General features: G+C 42.2%; 1 protein-coding gene across 1 annotated transcript; it reads right to left on the bottom strand.

Annotated features, from left to right (window-relative positions):
• Window positions 1–5,515: 5,515 nt before the first annotated feature.
• Window positions 5,516–17,373, bottom strand: HTATSF1 (HIV-1 Tat specific factor 1; the record flags this gene model as incomplete). Its single annotated transcript, XM_084269350.1, has 9 exons — window positions 5,516–5,982; window positions 6,367–6,504; window positions 7,006–7,095; window positions 7,593–7,688; window positions 9,256–9,423; window positions 10,372–10,526; window positions 11,987–12,034; window positions 12,357–12,561; window positions 17,203–17,373. 9 exons carry the CDS (start codon window positions 17,371–17,373, stop codon window positions 5,701–5,703), a joined length of 1,353 nt encoding a protein of 450 aa, XP_084125476.1. The 3' UTR covers window positions 5,516–5,700.
• Window positions 17,374–18,683: the final 1,310 nt, after the last annotated feature.

The following is an 18,683-nucleotide window of genomic DNA, read 5'->3' as shown; positions in this document are numbered from 1 at the left end:
TTTTATGACAACGTGTACACAAAGAAGACAGCGTCTGGACTTCAGAAGAGTTGAGAGTAAGATGATAAACAAGTTATGGCAGAGAACCAAGCCTGGCCAGGGTCAGAAAGGACTTGCCTTTGCCAAGTTAGAGCAGTAAGTGTGTGGCTGCAAACCTCTGCAAGGAGGAAGAGATCACCTGTCTTCATCCCAGTTAAGTTGGATAACCAATTTTCTCTCTCTTCTCTGCTGAATCTGTTTAACTAACTATAGAAATCTTCTGAAAATTAAAACGCTGTTCTTGTTCTGTAAGGGCTGTAGCAAGCAGTTAGTTTGGGGTTTTTCTGTAAAAAGTTAACTAGAGTTACCTGATTGCAGCCACTCCAGAAATGCTGAATTACGGCCAAATTTGCCAGTCTCAGGTGGAAAAATACACTGTGGAATGTAAGTCACCAACCTGGTGGCATTATGACTTTTATTCAGTAGTTCAAGAGCTTGTTTACTGACCCAGTCAGAAAGTAGGAGAGCACAATCCAATTCCCTCTGCCTAAATACGTATGAATCCGCCCTCTGCCATCTCCCAGAACAATTTAACTACCAGGCTGTGAGATTTCCCTGCACGTGCCCAGCCTTTTATTGGCACAGACTTTGCATAAACACATTTTTGTTGTGAGACAGACTGGATTCCAGTCCATCAGCAGGGCAAGCGTCCTCAACATCTCCCTCGTTCTTCTATCCCCTTTCCTAAACAATTTCATATAGCAGAGATTGCTTCTGCTAAAGCTTTTCAAGACCTCATTGAAGAATTTCCTCTTAGATTGGCAGTTAGAGCACTTAAGGTTGTTAGGTGGCATCAGTTTAAAGAACTTAGGTGAACACCCCAAAAAACCCTGGGTAAAAGTGAGATTACCATCCCTGTTCCACTGGATCTTAGGAATCAAACCAAGTGATTTTCAGTGCATTTAAAGCATTCAGAACATTAAGATTTGAAAAAAGAAGTAAAAAAAAATAAAAATCTTAATTTCTGAGAATAAAATGGAAATTCTGCTTGTCCTTAACCCCCCTCCCCCAGCCTCAGTTGTAGCTCCTGTGCCTGCAGTCAGTCATGCCTCCTGCTGCTGTTATCATGCAAGGTCCATTAACACCCCAAGCCAGAATGAAGTCAGAGACAAACCCAGGAAGAGGGAACAAGTACCATGTCCCACTGTAAACACTTACAGTTCTACCCACATGTCTCCTGGACTCCAGTTGGGATGGCATGAGAACACACACGCTTTAGAAATTCAAGTCACACTGCACCAAATGCTAGTTATCTTCTACTGAGGGAAAGAGCAAGACAGATACATCATCTCAAAACTAATCAGAAAAGACTTGTTTTGATCAGGAGTTTGTTTATTAAAAAGGTAGTATAAAACACAACCCCTTTAAGAAACAAAATTGAAGACAAACCAAGGGATTTCGCAGATGCTGTCACAGGTCTAGATACTATTGCAGTATGCTGAGTCTTTTTTTTAAATGTTGGTTTTCTAAAGGATAAATGAATATTATCAATTGAACTTATTGAAAGAACCTGTCAGAAAAATTCCAAGTCAACTTACTGAAAAGTTTAATCTAACGATATATTTTCATATTACAGAATGAGCAAAAAACAATTCGCTGCAAAAGATCTCATAATTCTATAAATATTTGACAGAACTTCCCAAGTATCCTGACAGTAGGACTTCAAGCCTTGTATAATGAGCACTAAAATACACATCAGTCAAATCAACACAAGTACACAACTTACATAATTCATTTATCATACTGCAGTATGTTTCCTCAAATTCAGAAATAAAACTAAGAATTTAAAATCCAATTAAAATCTCTAGGCATGTGTTTTGTTTAGAAGAGTTTGAGTCAGTTATATGGGACAAGAATTCAGGGGATGGGTATCGACTTTACTGGAAAATTTAAAGGCAAGTTTGGGTTTCTATGAAGCATCCAATACCTTTAAGTTTTCTTAAGTGGATTAAGCTAAGCATTTGTAAATGTAAATAGATTAACTGAAAAATGTCTAGGACAAGTTTTAGCCAAAAATGCACTGCATTTAACATACTAATGATCTTAAGTGAATTGCAATCCTTATACAAAAGATAAGTTGTACCAGGGACTGAAATTCAATTAAAAAAAGGAATTAGAAAAAGTCAGCAGGAGAAACAGATAAACATTTTGATGCAAAATGAAACTAATTCTCTCTTTACAGCTGTATATGAACATTCAAGAACCAGCTATGACTTACGTGCCTTTGCTTTTGGGGCTTTTTGTTTCCAGAGGTCTACCTGGGCCATGCTCTTCACACCTTGGAATCTCTAATGGATACCTGGAACTCCGTAAAAGCACCCTGCCAGCAAACCACTAACCAGCATTTGATGGTAAAGCAAAGTACCAACTGATCTTGAAACTAAGCAACTGATTTTGGGTTGCGTGGTTAAGAAAGTGATCAGCTATGCCAAATTATGCTGAAGTACCAGGGCTCTTTCCCTGCTGCTCTAGTTAGGTGGCTTCACATCCATTGTGTCACACGGGGTGAATTAGTAGAAACAGCTACTTCTGCAGTTGGAATCTGAGCAGTCACGATTCTCCACAAGTTGTTTCACCCTGCTGCTAGTTCTGGTTCTCATAATATACGGAGGGAAGGAGAGAGCTTTGCTCCAAATGAACCCCTCACCAAAAGGCTGGGGCTGAAGGAACATGGAGTACACGGAACACTGGAATGGAACCCAAGAACAATTAGAAATTGAGCAAAAGGTTTGATTTTTGTCATTTCCAGTGAGCAAGAGAAGTCATTAGAAAGTATGCCTAAAAAAAGAGCAAATACAGTGAAAACTTCACTGGGGTTTTATCTTCTTACCAATTTATTTACAATGCTGCTCAGTCAGAAAAAAGTTTAAAAGCAACTCAGCTTGCCCAACTTCAAATTTGCTAAAATTTGGTATTAAACATTACTGCACTACAAGATTTTCATAATCATACTTCAAAAAAGTAATTTTAAGTTTTGTGAAAAAATTTAATTTATCTTCAGATCAATTTATGAAAATGTGTATAATTTAAAAAAGAAAACATAAGAAGAATTGGGTCTCAATGAAAATCTGCTGAAAAGAAAGTCACAGCTGCATTAACCTCTCCATAGACTCTTAAATGCCTCAATAACTCAGTATTTATAAAAATATATTTTTACATTTTACTGGGGAATAACAGAGGTAGACAAAAGGAAAATATCAGTTTGAGTGTAATGCCACACTTCAGAACAACATATTTTCATGGAAAAACAGCTTTTATTTTCTTAAGAATCCTAGTTAATAGGAAAGCCAGTAAAGCATTTGGTCTCTGTTGGTGCTCTACTTCAGTGTGAAGTCTAGAGGAAAAGGTGAGAAGACTAACATCACGTTTGACTTTTGAAGCAAGCCAATCAAATTTGTACATCAATTGGAGAGAGGAAGGTTACTGCACATATAATGATTCTTTATTTTTCAAAGTCTTTTTGCAAACACTAACACTAACATTATTTCTTATATCTGATACCATGATAAGGCTTCATAGAACTGTACAGTAATTACACGTTTGTCAACAGTTTCCCTATACCAGTTGCAATTCCACTGTAAAACAGCTGATTGAACTGTGTAGAGTGTAGTATGACTAGACTCTCAAAAAAAAGGGGCAAACAAAACACAGTAGTCTCACAGTTCTAAAACCTGGAGTCTAGAAGCTGGAAAAGAAGTTATCCAAAGGAGCACTGAAAGCAATACCTACCCCACTACATTAAACTCTTCATGTCAAAACTTTCAGCCCTCAAAGGTCTGCAGTGCTCATTACAAGTAAGGCAGAACCAACACAACCCAGAGCTGCAATCTGAAGGTGCCGCTAAGAGAGGCTACAAACCAGGCAGTATTCCAGATTCCCCAAAGCATTCAAACACCTGCTCTGCTGAAATGGACAAGTCACACACTTGTGAAGTGGAAAAAATGGTATTTCTTCACTGGCAAGTCGCAGTTATCTATAAGGCAATTCAAAATTGGGAATTTGGGATGCCAGCTTATAATAAGCCCCCATTAAACTTGTATAATGAGCCCCCTGACTTTTAAACCCTGAATTCAAATAACATTTTTGTTTTAAGACCAGATATTGTGTCACCAGAAAGGATCTAATAATTATAACCATGACAGCAAGTGTTCCCTTTGATACTCTGGTTGGTGTAGCTACCCATACTTATCAATTACTATTAACAACCCCAAACAGCCAAAACAAATGGGTACAAAAGACTTCAGAGCACAAAATTTTAAAACATTGATTTTCAGATCATTCTGAATACTTCCAGATGGAAATGTAAGAATTAGCATCTATGATTTCTTGCAATCTCTATGAATTAAACATTCTAAAGATCCTCCTTACAGATGTGTACCAGTAACCATCCATAGGAAAGGCGTGTAGGAGTTTAGCATCGACGTTTTGTTTAGTGTCTAAATCCACATTCTAAGGTAACAAAAAAATGGGATTTGAAATTAAGAATGCCTATCCCCAAAACAGCTCCCCCAAAGTTATTTTGAAAGTCTGCCACTTACTAAGATACCTAAAGTTAGAATGTCTTCTAAACCTTTCTACTGGAAATATTTCTAAGAGGGCTAGCACTTGTGTTTTCCATATAAAAGAACACTAATTGAAAGTGTTTTTTCAAGTATTCTAACTTTTGCACAGCAAACTGTATTTCAAGTTGCCAAAAGCTTTTATGAAACATGGGAGATCCTCCTCACTTTGGAGAGCACGTAAGTCTAAACCAAAACGTAGATGAGAACTCACGCTCATCATTCTAACAGAGTTAAATGAAACCCCTCACTAATATTAAAGTAAAAACTTAACAGAGCCAACCTATCAATCAAAAGCCTATTTCTCATACCTAATGCATACAGATCATGAGAGTTTGAAATCAGTCTCATTTCATTCTGTCCTAGAACGTGTGTACTCGTGCATTTCTAGTCTCCTTGACATAATTCCAGCCTCAACAAAAAAAAAAAATCTAAGCATCAACAGAAAAATCTAAAGGGGGAGGGGAAGGAAAAAGTTACTTACTGAATGCTGTGATTTAATAATCTACCTTCATTCAGTTTGCCTGATGTTGGCTGTGGCATCCTTGTCTATTCTCCACTTCCTTTAGGTTTGCAACTTGGTACAACTCTTACCAATTGCTACTTAATACATAGCAACTTATCCAATGTGTTTACTCTCTAAGTGTCACAGCATCCACAAAAGGATCTGAAGCACTCAGGACAAGACTAATTTTTAAGGATGAGATACCAAGTTCCAAGGGGTACAGGAAAATTAACAGTAAAATCCACAAATCTTGTAATAGCTTTGCATTACTTAAGTTACATATAGTTACATAAACTTAAGGGTTGGAACATATTTCACACTTACATAATGAAACACTGACAAGCATAGTTAGAACAAAAGAAGCCTGATGAATTTTACTGCATTCTTGGCAACTTGAGTTACTTTACCTGAACAGCCAATTAATACAAACTTTTAGAATCTCATTAAATACTGCTTTTAATGAAAACTTCAAAGCACACAGTTGATGACATTCTAATATGCATATATTCATATGAACGTTGTCTGCAGTCACCCTAAAGAGAGGGATAAACTCAAACACCACCCTAAAACCCATGCTTTCAGAAAGCATTAAAGATGTTATGTATCTGCTTCAACATCACTGCCCGCAAGGCTGCTGTCTGTAGATGGAGCACCATCTTCATTAATGCCCTCACCATTATTCTCCCTCTTATGGGCTTCATCATTTACATCCTTAGATGTGTCATTAACCTTTGAAGGCTGTCTGCCTTCAGGCAGCTCAACACTACTTGTTGCGGTATCCGGATCAGATGCAGGCTGCTGCTCCTTCGCATCGGGATCCTCTAGAAACGATCCCCACACCTTGAGCCTTTCTTCCCTCTCTCTTGCAGTCTCCTCCACCTATTGAAGATACATTTTTATGCATCATTACAAAGTTCTACTTGTAAACACGTTACTTGCACAGATAAGGTTATACAAACATTCATACTGCAGTAATACCTCAAGACTTCAACAGGCCACGTCTGACTGAGCTACTGATCTGCACATCTAGTGACTAATGCTCTAAGTTGACATCTCCAGCACACAGTTTTTAACATCAATCACATCCTTTAAACTTTTTTTTCTGAATTGAATAATTAAGCATGATTTTTCTGAGACATCCTAGCAGCTTTGGACAAGCTTCCCACAGGTGGGAAGGCCATGGGAACACCAAACACTTCTCAAACTGGAACATATTCTCAGTTTGGAATAAATATTTGATGAAATAGGACCATGAAAGGCTACCTGATAATCCGTTACACCATCCCAAGTTTCAGCACTCAGCTGACGACCACCAAACCACCTTCCATTTAGAGTTAGCTTGCACAGATCAGCTTCACTTGGTTCTTTAAATGACACAGAAGCCACGCCATCAGGGTGTCGCTGTAACAAGAGACAACTTTCCTTTAACAGTTTTATAAAACATGTACCAATTCCAAGATCTTTTAGACAGTCTTAACAAAAATCCACCAGGATATATCTCCACCCTGCCCATACATGTTTATGTATGAAAAAGTCAATTTGCAAGTTCACACATTTTGTTCTACAGGTACTCAGAACAGATTTTCTGCACACAGAAAAGAAACAATTCAGCTAGTTTAAGCTACAAATAAATGTATGTATAAACTTTCAAAACTGTGACAAGTATCCAAGTTGTTGGTAAGAGTTAAGGGTTTGCCTTCACACATTCTGAAGTGGACAGGTATTTAGAAATTAATTTCCAAAGCAGCTGATTTAAAAATAGTGGAAGATTAGGTCAAGTTTCCTAGACATAAACATGTCATATCAAATAAATGCTCCACTCATATTTAATGAATGTTAAAAAGTTTCACACATTTTCACATTGTATCAGTATTGCAAACACCACCTGTAAAAAACACCTACATCAAATATGAGAACTTTCTTTACTTGACCGAACTTCTCACACTCTGTCCGCAGGTCTTCTCTGATCTCATTTAGCACCAGGGGATCCTCCTGCAATGCAATCACAGAGATTAAATGGAAGCACTTCTCAGCTTTTATTTTGCTCAGTCACTGACAGAATTCATCTGCCAATCTATTAAAAGTTCATCAATTCAGTGCTGTTATGCTGCATTTTCAAAGCCCCTTGGGAGTTGGCAGACAGCCCTTACTTGAATTTAATAAATGCTACTTTTATTAATAAGGCTTTTGTGCTGGCTTCTCCATTCAAACAGTGACTGTCTGCTCCTCTTTCCACCCCAAAAAGGAGTATTGTCTGGACACACACAGTGAAAAAGGCCAATCTGAAAAACATGCATCTCTGTCTTGCTTTTTAGAAACAAATGAATTAATTTTAAACAGATGCTCGACACAAGGAAAAACCCTGTCCAAACAGTACGTTTGATTTTGTTCTCATTTGCCTAGAATCCTGTTAAAATTCTTGTGGCAAAAAGTTCAGACAGTATTAAGTAGAACAGCACAATCTACAGTGGCAAAGTGCATCTTCCTACCTCAAAGTCCTTTGGGTGAAACATATTCCTGATAATAACGATGCGCTCATGTCGCATTCGAGTTGCCCCATCTTTCTTCTCAGGCCTCCAATCCAGCTGTCTAATGAAATGAAGCAACAGTAAGAAGATATTGTTGCGGCTCTCTTCAGTTTCTACAAGTATTTGTTGAAAAAAAATCATTAATTTGGCATTTCTTGCAATATACCAACTACAACATGTATTTTGACACAAAGAGGTAAGCTACTCTTCTAAAATATGCAATAATCATCCAATTTTACCACTTCTACAAAGCAGTGGAGGTTTTAAGGTACTTATATGCTCATAAAGGGATATAAATTATTTTTAAAATCAAAGCATTTGCTTAAACACAGAAAATTATCTTCAAGTTTTAAATCCTTACTAATAGCAGCTCAGTTACAGGAACCACCTGCTGTCAAATACAATTTAAATGTCAGTATTTTACCATTTTTAGAAAACTTCTATTGTAAAAAGGTAGATCTGTGATTCCCTTTAAATAAAAGCAGGGAAACTTTACCAGACATGCAAGAACACCTCGAGTCTTACACAGGCATTGCTGCAAGATGCATGCTACAGTGTAGAGAGCCACTGCCACAAACCAGCAACACGACTCAAGTGCATGGGATCTATGACTTTGCCTTCTTACAAAAAGTGATACTACTGATAGAAGTGTCTACTTCATTTCTTATTAATAAAACACAACACACTGTTACACTTCTAAACCTCAAAGTCTTATACTTAAGAGGAAAAGAAAATCCAAGTTCCTTCTTGCATCTGCCCCTTCAGCTGAATAAAACTTAAGATTTCCAGTGAAGACAGCAACAAGTTAATTATGCTCTTCCACTCAAAAGGAACACCAACTTAAGTCAGTTTATTATTGTCAAGTGTAAATTCATTAGTTTCAAACTTCTCTCCATACTGGAGACTTCTTATAGCAAGAACTGGTAGTGTATCTCTTAGGCAGATCCAATTCAAGTTACTTTTCAGTTGACAGGATGTCAAGTAGACTTTGCACCCTTTAATAATGTGAAAGTATTTTGCCATAGTTATTTAAAATGTTTAGTATAATGCTGTTTTTATTAAAGCATTAAGAGTTCTATATACTTAAACTTCTTTCTTCTTTAATCCACATCTTCTCTGTTCCAAAAGGCAAAAACCCAGTTTTTAAGTGACAAAAGCATCAATCTACAACTGAAAAAAACAAACTAGCATATCTTATACCAGACAGAGAGCTCTGGGGGAATCTACAGAGATTTTTTAGCATTTATTTCCATGGAAGTTAGCATCTCTTTGCACCTAGTGAGGTATGATGCACACAATAGGTGGACAGACTTAGTAGCTTCTAAGAGTGAGACTTGCACGCTCTCACACACTGAGGAAAAAAAGTCTATCCAGAATTGTAATATTTTCATCTATAACTGAAAGGACCGTGGTTCCCTGTGTATTATTTTAACATGTCAATCACAAAGTTGTTCATTACAACAACATTTAGAGTTTCTCCCCTCCAAATGTGCATCATTTAACCCATTTTGCTGTCAGATAGGACTTCAATTTTTGCATAACTCAGCACTGTTATTTCAAAGAAAGTGGCATTTTACTAATATCACTTAGAACTCAAACAATGTTTTACTGAAATAAAAAATACAAACTTCTGCTGTTGAGACAACTTCTTCTTGTAGTCTTTACATTTCTTCTTCTTTTTGCTTGCATCATACTCCCCCTTCAGTTGAAACTTCGCAACTTCAACATGCAGTTTATAGCCTCTAATTTCAGCCTCATCCAGAAGTCTCAATGCAAGTTGGACTGATTCTCTCTATTTGAAGATAAAGCAGAAAGCAAGCTTTAAAGCACACAGCATGATCAAATTATTCCAATAATCTTTAATTAAGAATACTGCACTAACAATCAATTCCTTGTCATGAAAGCCATAATGCCATATCTTTTCCAAGTCAAACTGGCAATGCTTTCTTCACCAAAACCAAGTATTTCTTCACCAAATGTATAACAGATTAAAGCCCCTAAAAGCAACTGCACACATTTCATTCAAACACGTCACAGAAACTAATCCACAATGGTCAAGCAAGCTGATTTTCTATGGAGCTTGTGTGATGTTGTCAGGAACAGCAGATGTTCAGACTCTTAAGTAATTTTTCACATTTTCCTAGAAGTCCTTTAGTCTGGAGACTCCCTTTACACTCCTGCACTGAACAGCCCCACGAGGCAGCTGATTTTGAACTACCTGGAGCTTCCTGCAGAATTAAAGCAGACTGCATTTGCAAGCATTAACTTTCCAAATGTGAAACACATGAAGGAAACCATACCACAGCCTAAACTTTCACAGGTTAACCGAACACAGGAACAATTCTGAACCTGACCAGCTCTCAACTAGAGCCTGCCAAGCCAGGACTATGGTACGTTCCTTCCCGTCTCGCTACTTCTGCATTCTTGGGCACACAGTGGCATATTTTCAAAGTAAAAGGTGAAGAGGTCCCCCATTTCACCCCATAATCACTGCCACCCTAGACAGGAGCATGCAGAGACACGTTCAAGCAGGTATTATGGGGGGGGAGTGGGGGTAGATAAGAGGAAACAAATGAGGTGCACAAGCAGATAAACTGGAGTTTCTGGGATGTTTAAACCGGACACCTAAATTCTCAGTTACACTTTAGAGATTTCAAAAATCTTCTAAACTTGATTTTGAAACAGCGGCCACGTGTAATCTTCAGCAGGAAGGAAGGCTTTATTTCAGTACACCACTGACCTTTAGATAGCAACAGAGGCCATCTCCTTTAAGATTTCCTTCCTTATCTTTGTAGAGTTTGATTTTGTGTTCTTCTGTCTGAGGATCTCGCATAATGATACCACATTTTGACATGACTTGTACAAACTCATCTTTTGTAATGTCTGGAGGTAAACCTGCAAAATAGATTAGAACAGAAGGTTCACTTATGTTCCTTTTTTTAAACATCATCATTAAGCAAAAAACTCACTATGTTTTTCTGATCTTCAGGGTGAAATTTGACATACACTATAAGAAACCACTTCTCTTGGGACCAGTATTTTGGAAATCCTTTTACTTTTTAATAGGTGTAACACACAGCAACATCTTTGTGCTCCTCAACATGCAGACCTAGAGCTTTTCCTGCAATGGACACAACAGCCTATGTGAACACAACTACTCTACCCAACTTTTAAGTTCCACTGCACCTCTAGGGTTTGGATACAATAAACAACCACCCAACCTACAAACATACAACTAATTTCTTGTAGTGGTTTTACCCCAGCTGAGAGCCGAGATCCACACAGCTGCCTGCTCTTTAAAGGAAAAGAGCAGGGGAAGAGGGGGGTGAGAGGCAAGGGAAGGGAAAGGAAGGGGCAAATAACCCCAAAACCAAGAAACTAAAAGCCCATGGGTTGGGATAAGGATAGTTTACTAAAATAGCAGAAAGTTCAAATATAACAATGTTAACAGGACTTTAGAGCAAAAAAATAGATGAAACTGTTGATACCCAACACAGTTTCTCACTGAACCCACAGCTCAGACCGTGCCACCCGGAGCTGTCCCAGAACCCGACCGTCCCCCAAAAACCACACGTCCTGGAGCCTCCTGCTCCTCAGCCCCCCTTTAACTGGCATGGAATACTCTCTTTGGCCAGTCTGGGTCACCTGTCCTGGCTTCATCCTCTCCTTTCTCATGAATAGAGAAATATGAAGAACTGAGAAAGTCCTTGACTGTCTGACAGCCACTAAAACCATCAGGGTGTTATCAGCACTGTGTTCATTTTAACCCTCAAACACAGCATCCCATCCGCTGCTACAAAAGAAGTTAACTTCATCCTGACTGAAACCAGGACATTTCTCCATCCAAAAATTCAACCAGAAAAAGCAATTGATAATGTATGGAGTTCTTAAAGTCTGAACTTTGAATTGAGGACAAGAAAAAAACCCAACAACAAAACCACCCAGAGAAACAGACAAGAACATTATGTGAATGTTCCCTGCTGATTTGACCTGGATGTAGATTTTTGAGAATTCAAGTGTGCAAATTTCTGTGATTTATCTTACTAAAAACTTGTTCTAATTAATCTATTCCTGAGGAGCTCACAGCAAGTTTTTCTTGGTTGTAGCTTATTTTAAAAAGAAAAGTGGCTTGGCTGACACAGTTCCCAAAATGTCACATTCAGAAGATAAAAGCATGGAATATGTCCCTTAGACTGCTTTCCCACATCTGCAATTTAAAGGTCACCAAGACATTATGCAGTCAGGAACATAAAGTTAAGTAGCTCGTAAGTTGTAGACTGAATGAGAAGTCAGAGACATATATAGGTCTCTTACCATCTCCAGCTCAAAGTAGTTAAGTAAACACTATCACTTACCAGTCACGTAAACATTTGTGTTTCTGTCTTCTTCAACATGAAACCATCCTAAAAGCAAGAGTTTTAATTCAGTTACACCAATATTAAACATAGGAGCATACACCAACGTTCACATTCCACCAGATTCCTAAGAATTTTTGTTTGCTCACAGGGAAAAAGCTCTGAACACACTTCAGGTTCTCCCCCCTCTCCCCTTTGTATACAGGCTTAAGAGGATACCTATGAAGTACTACACAATTTTGAAATCGTTCTGGAAATTTCCAGAACCACCTGTATCTTTGCAGTGTGTGGCAAGACTGACCAATTGCCAGTTTCCACTCAGTACTATTCAGGCTGCAGCCTACACAGAGGGAAACCCTTTGTCACTTACCTGGCTCAAGCTTCCGTTTCTCTGCTTTTTGTTTTGGATCTGTTTGTTGTGGTCCTTTCTCATTTGCTGATGGTTGTGTTCCTGATGTCTTAGAACTTACTGGTTGCTTACTTTCAGTTGCTGTGCCAGAAGCAGATGAACTGTCTGTATCATCTGCATTGAAGCCATAGTTAGCATGATATGTTGCCAGGAAATCTTCTGTTATCTGAAAAGACATTAGGAAAATGAAATCAAAGTTTTGAAGAACTGCAGACTCGGGTTTGTATGGGTGTCACTGTTAGTCAGACGATGGTCATTATCTGGCAACACAGAAAAGAACAAACTGCATTTTAAAACTGTTTCTAACCCTTCTCTGCAAAGCCAAACACACAAGAACAACCAGTTCAGGCATTATCTGAACTAGATTAACATGATAATTCCATACAGCACATGAAGCTTTTGAACATTTCATAAGTTCTGCCTTTTTTCAAGTAAAACTGTCTGTCCACATAAATTGGATTTTCAGAAAGGACAGAAACCAAGTGCATCCAACCATGCAGAAGAAAGTGACGCTGAAGGTAAGCCAACATCTTATCCACAGATGATGAATGACTGAGATTTGTAGGCATCTGCCTTTTCACTGAAACATTTTCAGACATGACACACATTTCTGTTGACAGACAATAAATATTGCACTTGGGAGATGTATCTTAACGTAGTTTATAAGGCCACATACTCTACTTTCTATCTTAAAGATAAATTAGCTTGCTCTTTTCCAGTGAGAGACTACATTTGGATACATTATAGAATTGCCTAATGTCTATCTTTTAGAAGCCAAAACAAACCCCTCTACAAATTACTCCCAGTATTTCCAGCAACGGTAATTTTCATACTAGTCACTGTCAGTAACATGCAAAGACGTAATACATCACAGCTGATTCTGCTAGGATCACTGCACTGTGAAATATATACTGAAGTTAAACACTCTGACATGATTTATTCCCAAAGCTGAGCCTTAACCTTTGAAAATTTTATCAGACTGTGACCTGTGCTGCACTTGCTTCATCTGTATTCAAAAGGGAACAAAACTTCATGTCACTAAGCTATTTAAGAGGGTGGCACAATGAACAGTAGCGTTAATGATAATAATGCAATCTCCCATCTTCCACAGAGATCTGAAGCTCGAGGTTCTGAGGCTAAGCTTTTATTATGACAAATCAAAAATGCAGAATTGACAGCAACAGACTTGTGAATAATGCAATGTGCTGTGGAGCCCCGTGTAACTCAAAAGTTGAGCATGAAACAGCCCCTACACTGAACCTCTGCAAAACACCCTGACCAGGAAATCGAGTGGCTGCTCTTACAGACTTGACATAAGATAATGTCAAGAAAGAGTACAACCACCTCCAGCAAAGATGACTATGTGTTCTATTCAGGTTCATGACATTTCACACTAATGATCCTAGCAAATCTTAGTTTCACATTTGATAAAACCCAGAGAATTAAGCCGCTTTTAAACTTTCTGGTGAACAACATTACTCATTTTTGTCAGAGGACTTACCGATGAATCAGTGATTAAACCTGCAGCAGCTAGCCACTTTCCTGCAGTGGACTTTTTCAACTTCACAGAGAATAACACTCCCACATAAACCTACATTTATTCTTAGTAGATTACTTACCACAGACTGTCAGATTTTGCCAGCCAACAACAAAGGGTTTTTTCCCCATCCTACCATATATACCAACACAGCTACTTCCAATTAAAATGCATTATTGCAAACATAAATCAATTCATCCAAGTATGAAGGCTTTCAGTGGCACTTATGTCGCAGAATCCCAGAACATTAGGAGTTGGAAGGGACCTCAAAAGCTCATCTAGTCCAGCCCCCCTGCCAGAGCAGGATCACCCAGACTAAATCCCACAGGAACACATCCAGGCTGGTGTGAATGTCTCCAGAGAAAGAGACTCCACAGCCTCTCTGGGCAGCCTGGCCCAGGGCTCCGTCACCCTCACAGGGAAAAAGTTCCTCCTTATATTCCCATGGAACCTCCTCTGCTCCAGCTGCACCCGCTGCCCCTTGTCCTGTCGCTGCCATCCCTGAGCAGAGCCTGGCTCCAGCCTCCCAACTCTCACCCTTTACAAATGTATAAACATTAATAAGGTCACCCCACAGTCTCCTCCAAGCTGAAGAGGCCCAGCTCCCTCAGCCTGTCCTCATAAGGAAGCTGTTCCACTCCCTTCATCATCTTGGTGTCCCTGCACTGGGCTCTTCCAAGGAGTTCTGTGTCCTTCTTGAACTGAGGGGCCCAGAACTGGACACAATATTCCAGGTGCAGCCTCACCAGGGCAGAGGAAAGGGGGAGAAGGACCCTTCCTGACCTACTAACCACCCCCCTTCTAACACACCCCAGGATGCCATTGGCCTTCTTAGCCATGAGGGCACATTGCTGCCTCATGGTCATCCTGCAGTACCCCAGGACCCCCAGGACCCTCTCGCCTACGCTGCTCTCCAACAGGCCAGTCCCCAACCTGTACCAGTACCTGGGGATTTTATTCCCTAGATGCAAGACCCTACACTTGCCCTTGTTAATTCTCACTAAACTTCTCTCCTCCCAACTCTCCAACCTGTCCAAGCCTTGCCAAAGACAGCACAGCCCTCTGGGGTGTCAGCCACCCCTTCCATGTTGTACCATGCCTGCATGGAAAGCAAAACTCACAGCATTTCCTCCTTGGGGCTTCAACCCAGCTCTGGTGGAGAACACCAGAGAAAGACATCAGTTCTTTCTCCATACCCACACACTTGTACTGTCTGGAGCAATTAAGCTTATAGGAAAAGAAATACAATACCACAGGACATGCCAGCGTGTAACTGGCTACCGGTCACACCGAAATGGAAAGGAATAGATTAACCAAATGAAGAACAGACACCCTACACTGACAGGAGGCATCCCGCCTCTTGTGTTCTTCACAGCAAGATGAAGGCAGGCAGATGAATTCAACATGTGATTTGTGCTCTGTCTGTGAAGGACGAGAGAAAGCTGACATCTATGAATACATTACACTTGGAAAAAAGCCAACCCATCAAGTAACACACAAAGTTGAGATCACTTCTATTAAATATCTGTCTCCAAATTTTCCTGAGGAACGCTGACCAATAACATAATTAACTTTTTGCACTGCTTTGAAATGTGCTCTGATAGAAGTTCAGCAGGCTCTCCATTCCCAAAGGAGAGTAGCAGCATGACACTAGTCTGCAGATGATGATTAGACCAGCCAGAATATTTTAATCTTTTGTCTGAGAACAGAGATAAGGAATTTTGTTACTGCTCACAGAGTAGAGAAAGAACTGTAACTCCTGGCTCCTGCGATCTCCTAGACCTATTTTGGTTAAACATTCTGTTGAATAATCATCAGTAAAACAAAGTAACCTGACATATCATAATACCTGGCTCGGTGACCTATCCATGACATATGGTCCTTCACAACGACTCCTTAACAATGTCCACTACCATCATATCTACTAATGAACTTTGATACTCCTATATAATCTGTTCAGCTCTTCATTTAAGTCATCTGCTCTCCAAGAAGGAAAGCTGAGATAAGAAACGCCTTTAAGGCCAACGCTCCTGAGGACAAGAGATAAATTAAAGATGGGGAAAAGGGGAAGGAACAAAGGGGAAAGAATGAAGGCTTTAAAAAGTTACCGTGCCTACTGAATATTGCACTCCACAGGGAGCCAGGGATACTCAGGTCTCCGCTGCTCCACTATGTGAGTCTGGATTTTTCACAGGTTTTACTCCTCTATAAAGCCACCTGCTACATGGAGACCTTACTAGGTTTACACACACATGAACTTGGCACTATGGGCATCATTCTCAGATTCTCTGAACTGCCATGAATAAGAACTCATACATTCCATTTATTATGTATATGCTGCAAAATGCCTTGATATCTGCAAGTTAATGAATTGTGCTCATTCATTGTTATATAGTACCATTTCACCTGCAGATGAGTAGACTTCCTTAACACTTTAAATCAATGTTCCCTCCCACCCTGAACCACCACATTGTTACAGCAAGTTCATTTTTATACTTAAAATATTGAATTAAAAAAAAACAAAACAAGATGGAAAGCTGTAACAGGTAGGTTTCCATTCTGTGGGATGCTTCTATGCCAAAGACACTTAGTTTTCAAGTGCATTTCCAAGAACCAAGGGGATGGAACAAGATATCTTTACACACACGTAGTTTTCAGAGGGTAATAAAAGGAATATACTGCTCTGTTTTCACCTAGGCCTCTCATCGGATTAGTTCACATCTCTGCTGCCAACAGAAAGCCAAAGATCCCCACAGCCACCGTGACAAAGAAACCTAAACGTGCCAAAGGCAGCACCACACATCCACAAATACAACTGTGACTTCATGCCCGGCCCGAGCAATTCTACAGGTTCACAGCCAAGGAGAAAAGCCAACCCCCAGCTCCTCACAAACAGAGAGCAGCCGGTTAGGTCAGAGATGGAGACAACGCCAGCTGCCGTGGCTTTGCCTGGAAATAGCGTTCCAGCGCTCCAGAGGCTCAGGAGCAGGCGTCTCATTCAGGAATCCCGGCAAGGGAGACACCTCCCCGGCGAGAAGACCGACACCCGCCACTCCTCGTTCCCACCCTTCCTTCGGCGAGCGGCGGGAAAGAGCTGCCCCCGGGCGGCGTGCGGAGAGGAGGAGGGAGAGGCGCCCCGCGAGCCGCCCCACAGCGGGCCGCGGCCAGGCGAGGAGGCCGCTGCTCACCGCGGGAAGGGTGGAGGGAGCACCGAGGGGGCGGGCCCGGCCGCCGGCCCCCCGGCAGCGCCGAGGCGCCCCCCGCACCCACCTTGGGGAACCAGGCCTTCTTCTCCCGGTCCCACTCGTAGGCCGCCCCATCGGCCGGGTCCACGTAGGTGAAGGGGTCGGCCTCGCCCTCGCCCCCGCCGGGCTCGGCCTCGTACTGCTGCTGGAGCTGCAGCTGCCGGTAGAACTCCTCGTTCCCGTCCTCGCCGCTCATCCTGGCCCGCTCGGTGGAGCTCGGCGGGGGGGTGGGAGCCGCCCGCGCCGGGGCCCGGGTCCCGCACCGCCGCCTGAGGCGCCGCTCGCCCCGCCCCTCTCGGCGCCGGGGCCGGGGCGCGCGCGGGCACGCGCAGCCGGGAGCGGCGGGCGGGGGCGCGCACGGGCCCTCTCCGCCTCACGCAGCCGGTGACCGTCCCAGAGCCCCGCAGCGCGCAGGAGCGGAAGTGGCACCGCACGTAACATCCCACTCGCGCACGGAGGGGGTGGGTTGTTTTTTAACCCTTCCCGCACCTGCCTACGCCGCAGCCACTGAGCCGCCGGCTGGCGGATCACGTGACGGGCGGTGGAGCCAATGGAGAGGAGGCGCACGCCATGCAGGGGGCGGGGCTTATTTTCCCGCCTCTGGGCGGGCTGAGGCCTGGGGCGGTGGCGCAGCTCCGCGGCGCGCTGAGGGGCTTGGGCGGGCCAGAGGCGGTGGTGACGGGGCTGCTCTCTGCTTCTGGTGGGGCCTGGCTTCTCTCCCTTCGCCTGCAGCTCTGTTTCACCATAGCCAGGCCCTTGGCAGGGGGTGGTTAGCCCCTCGACCCCTCAGGGAGGAGCTGTGCCTCCATGAGCCTCCATGGGGGCCGTTGCAGTGTTACTCGCATGGCAGAGCCTGGCTAAGGGGCGTGATCCAGAGCGTCACAGAATTGTCAGGGTTGGAAGGGACCCCCAGAGCTCATCAGGTCCAACCCCCCCTGCCAAAGCAGGGTCCCTAGGACAGGTCGCACACGGTGGCATCCAGACGGGGCTGGAATCTCTCCAGAGAAGGAGACTCCACACCCCCTGGGCAGCCTGTCCCAGGGCTCCCTTACCCTCACCGGGAAGAAGTTCTGCATATTGATGCAGAACTCCCTGTGCTCCAACTGAGCCCATCGCCCCTTGTCCTGTCCCCACAGACACTGAGCAGAGGCTGCCCATGTCCTCCTGTGTCCCACCCTTCAGCTATTGATAACCATTGATCAGATCCCCTCTCAGTATTCCTGTCTCAAGGCTGAACAGCCCCAGCTCACTCCGTCTTTCCTCACAGGGGAGATGTTCCAGGCTCTTAATTGTCTTTGTGGCCCTCCACAGGACTCTTTCCAAGAGATCCCAGTCTTTTGTACTGTGGAGCCCAGAACTAGATACAGGGCTCCAGGTGGGAGCACTGAGCGTGCTTCCTGCAGCACTTCGCCCTGTTGTGCCTTGGACAGCACTGAATACGCTGCTGTCACTTGCTGTGCTGGTCGTCATCTGGCACAGCGACTGAAAGTCTCTCATCATCCTACT

The sequence above is a fragment of the Gallinula chloropus genome (genome assembly GCF_964237585.1).
Source record: "Gallinula chloropus genome assembly, chromosome: 11".
Classification (NCBI taxonomy): Eukaryota; Metazoa; Chordata; class Aves; order Gruiformes; family Rallidae; genus Gallinula; species Gallinula chloropus.
The sequence above is the reverse complement of the archived record's forward strand: the minus strand, read 5'-3'. Positions and strand labels throughout refer to the sequence as shown.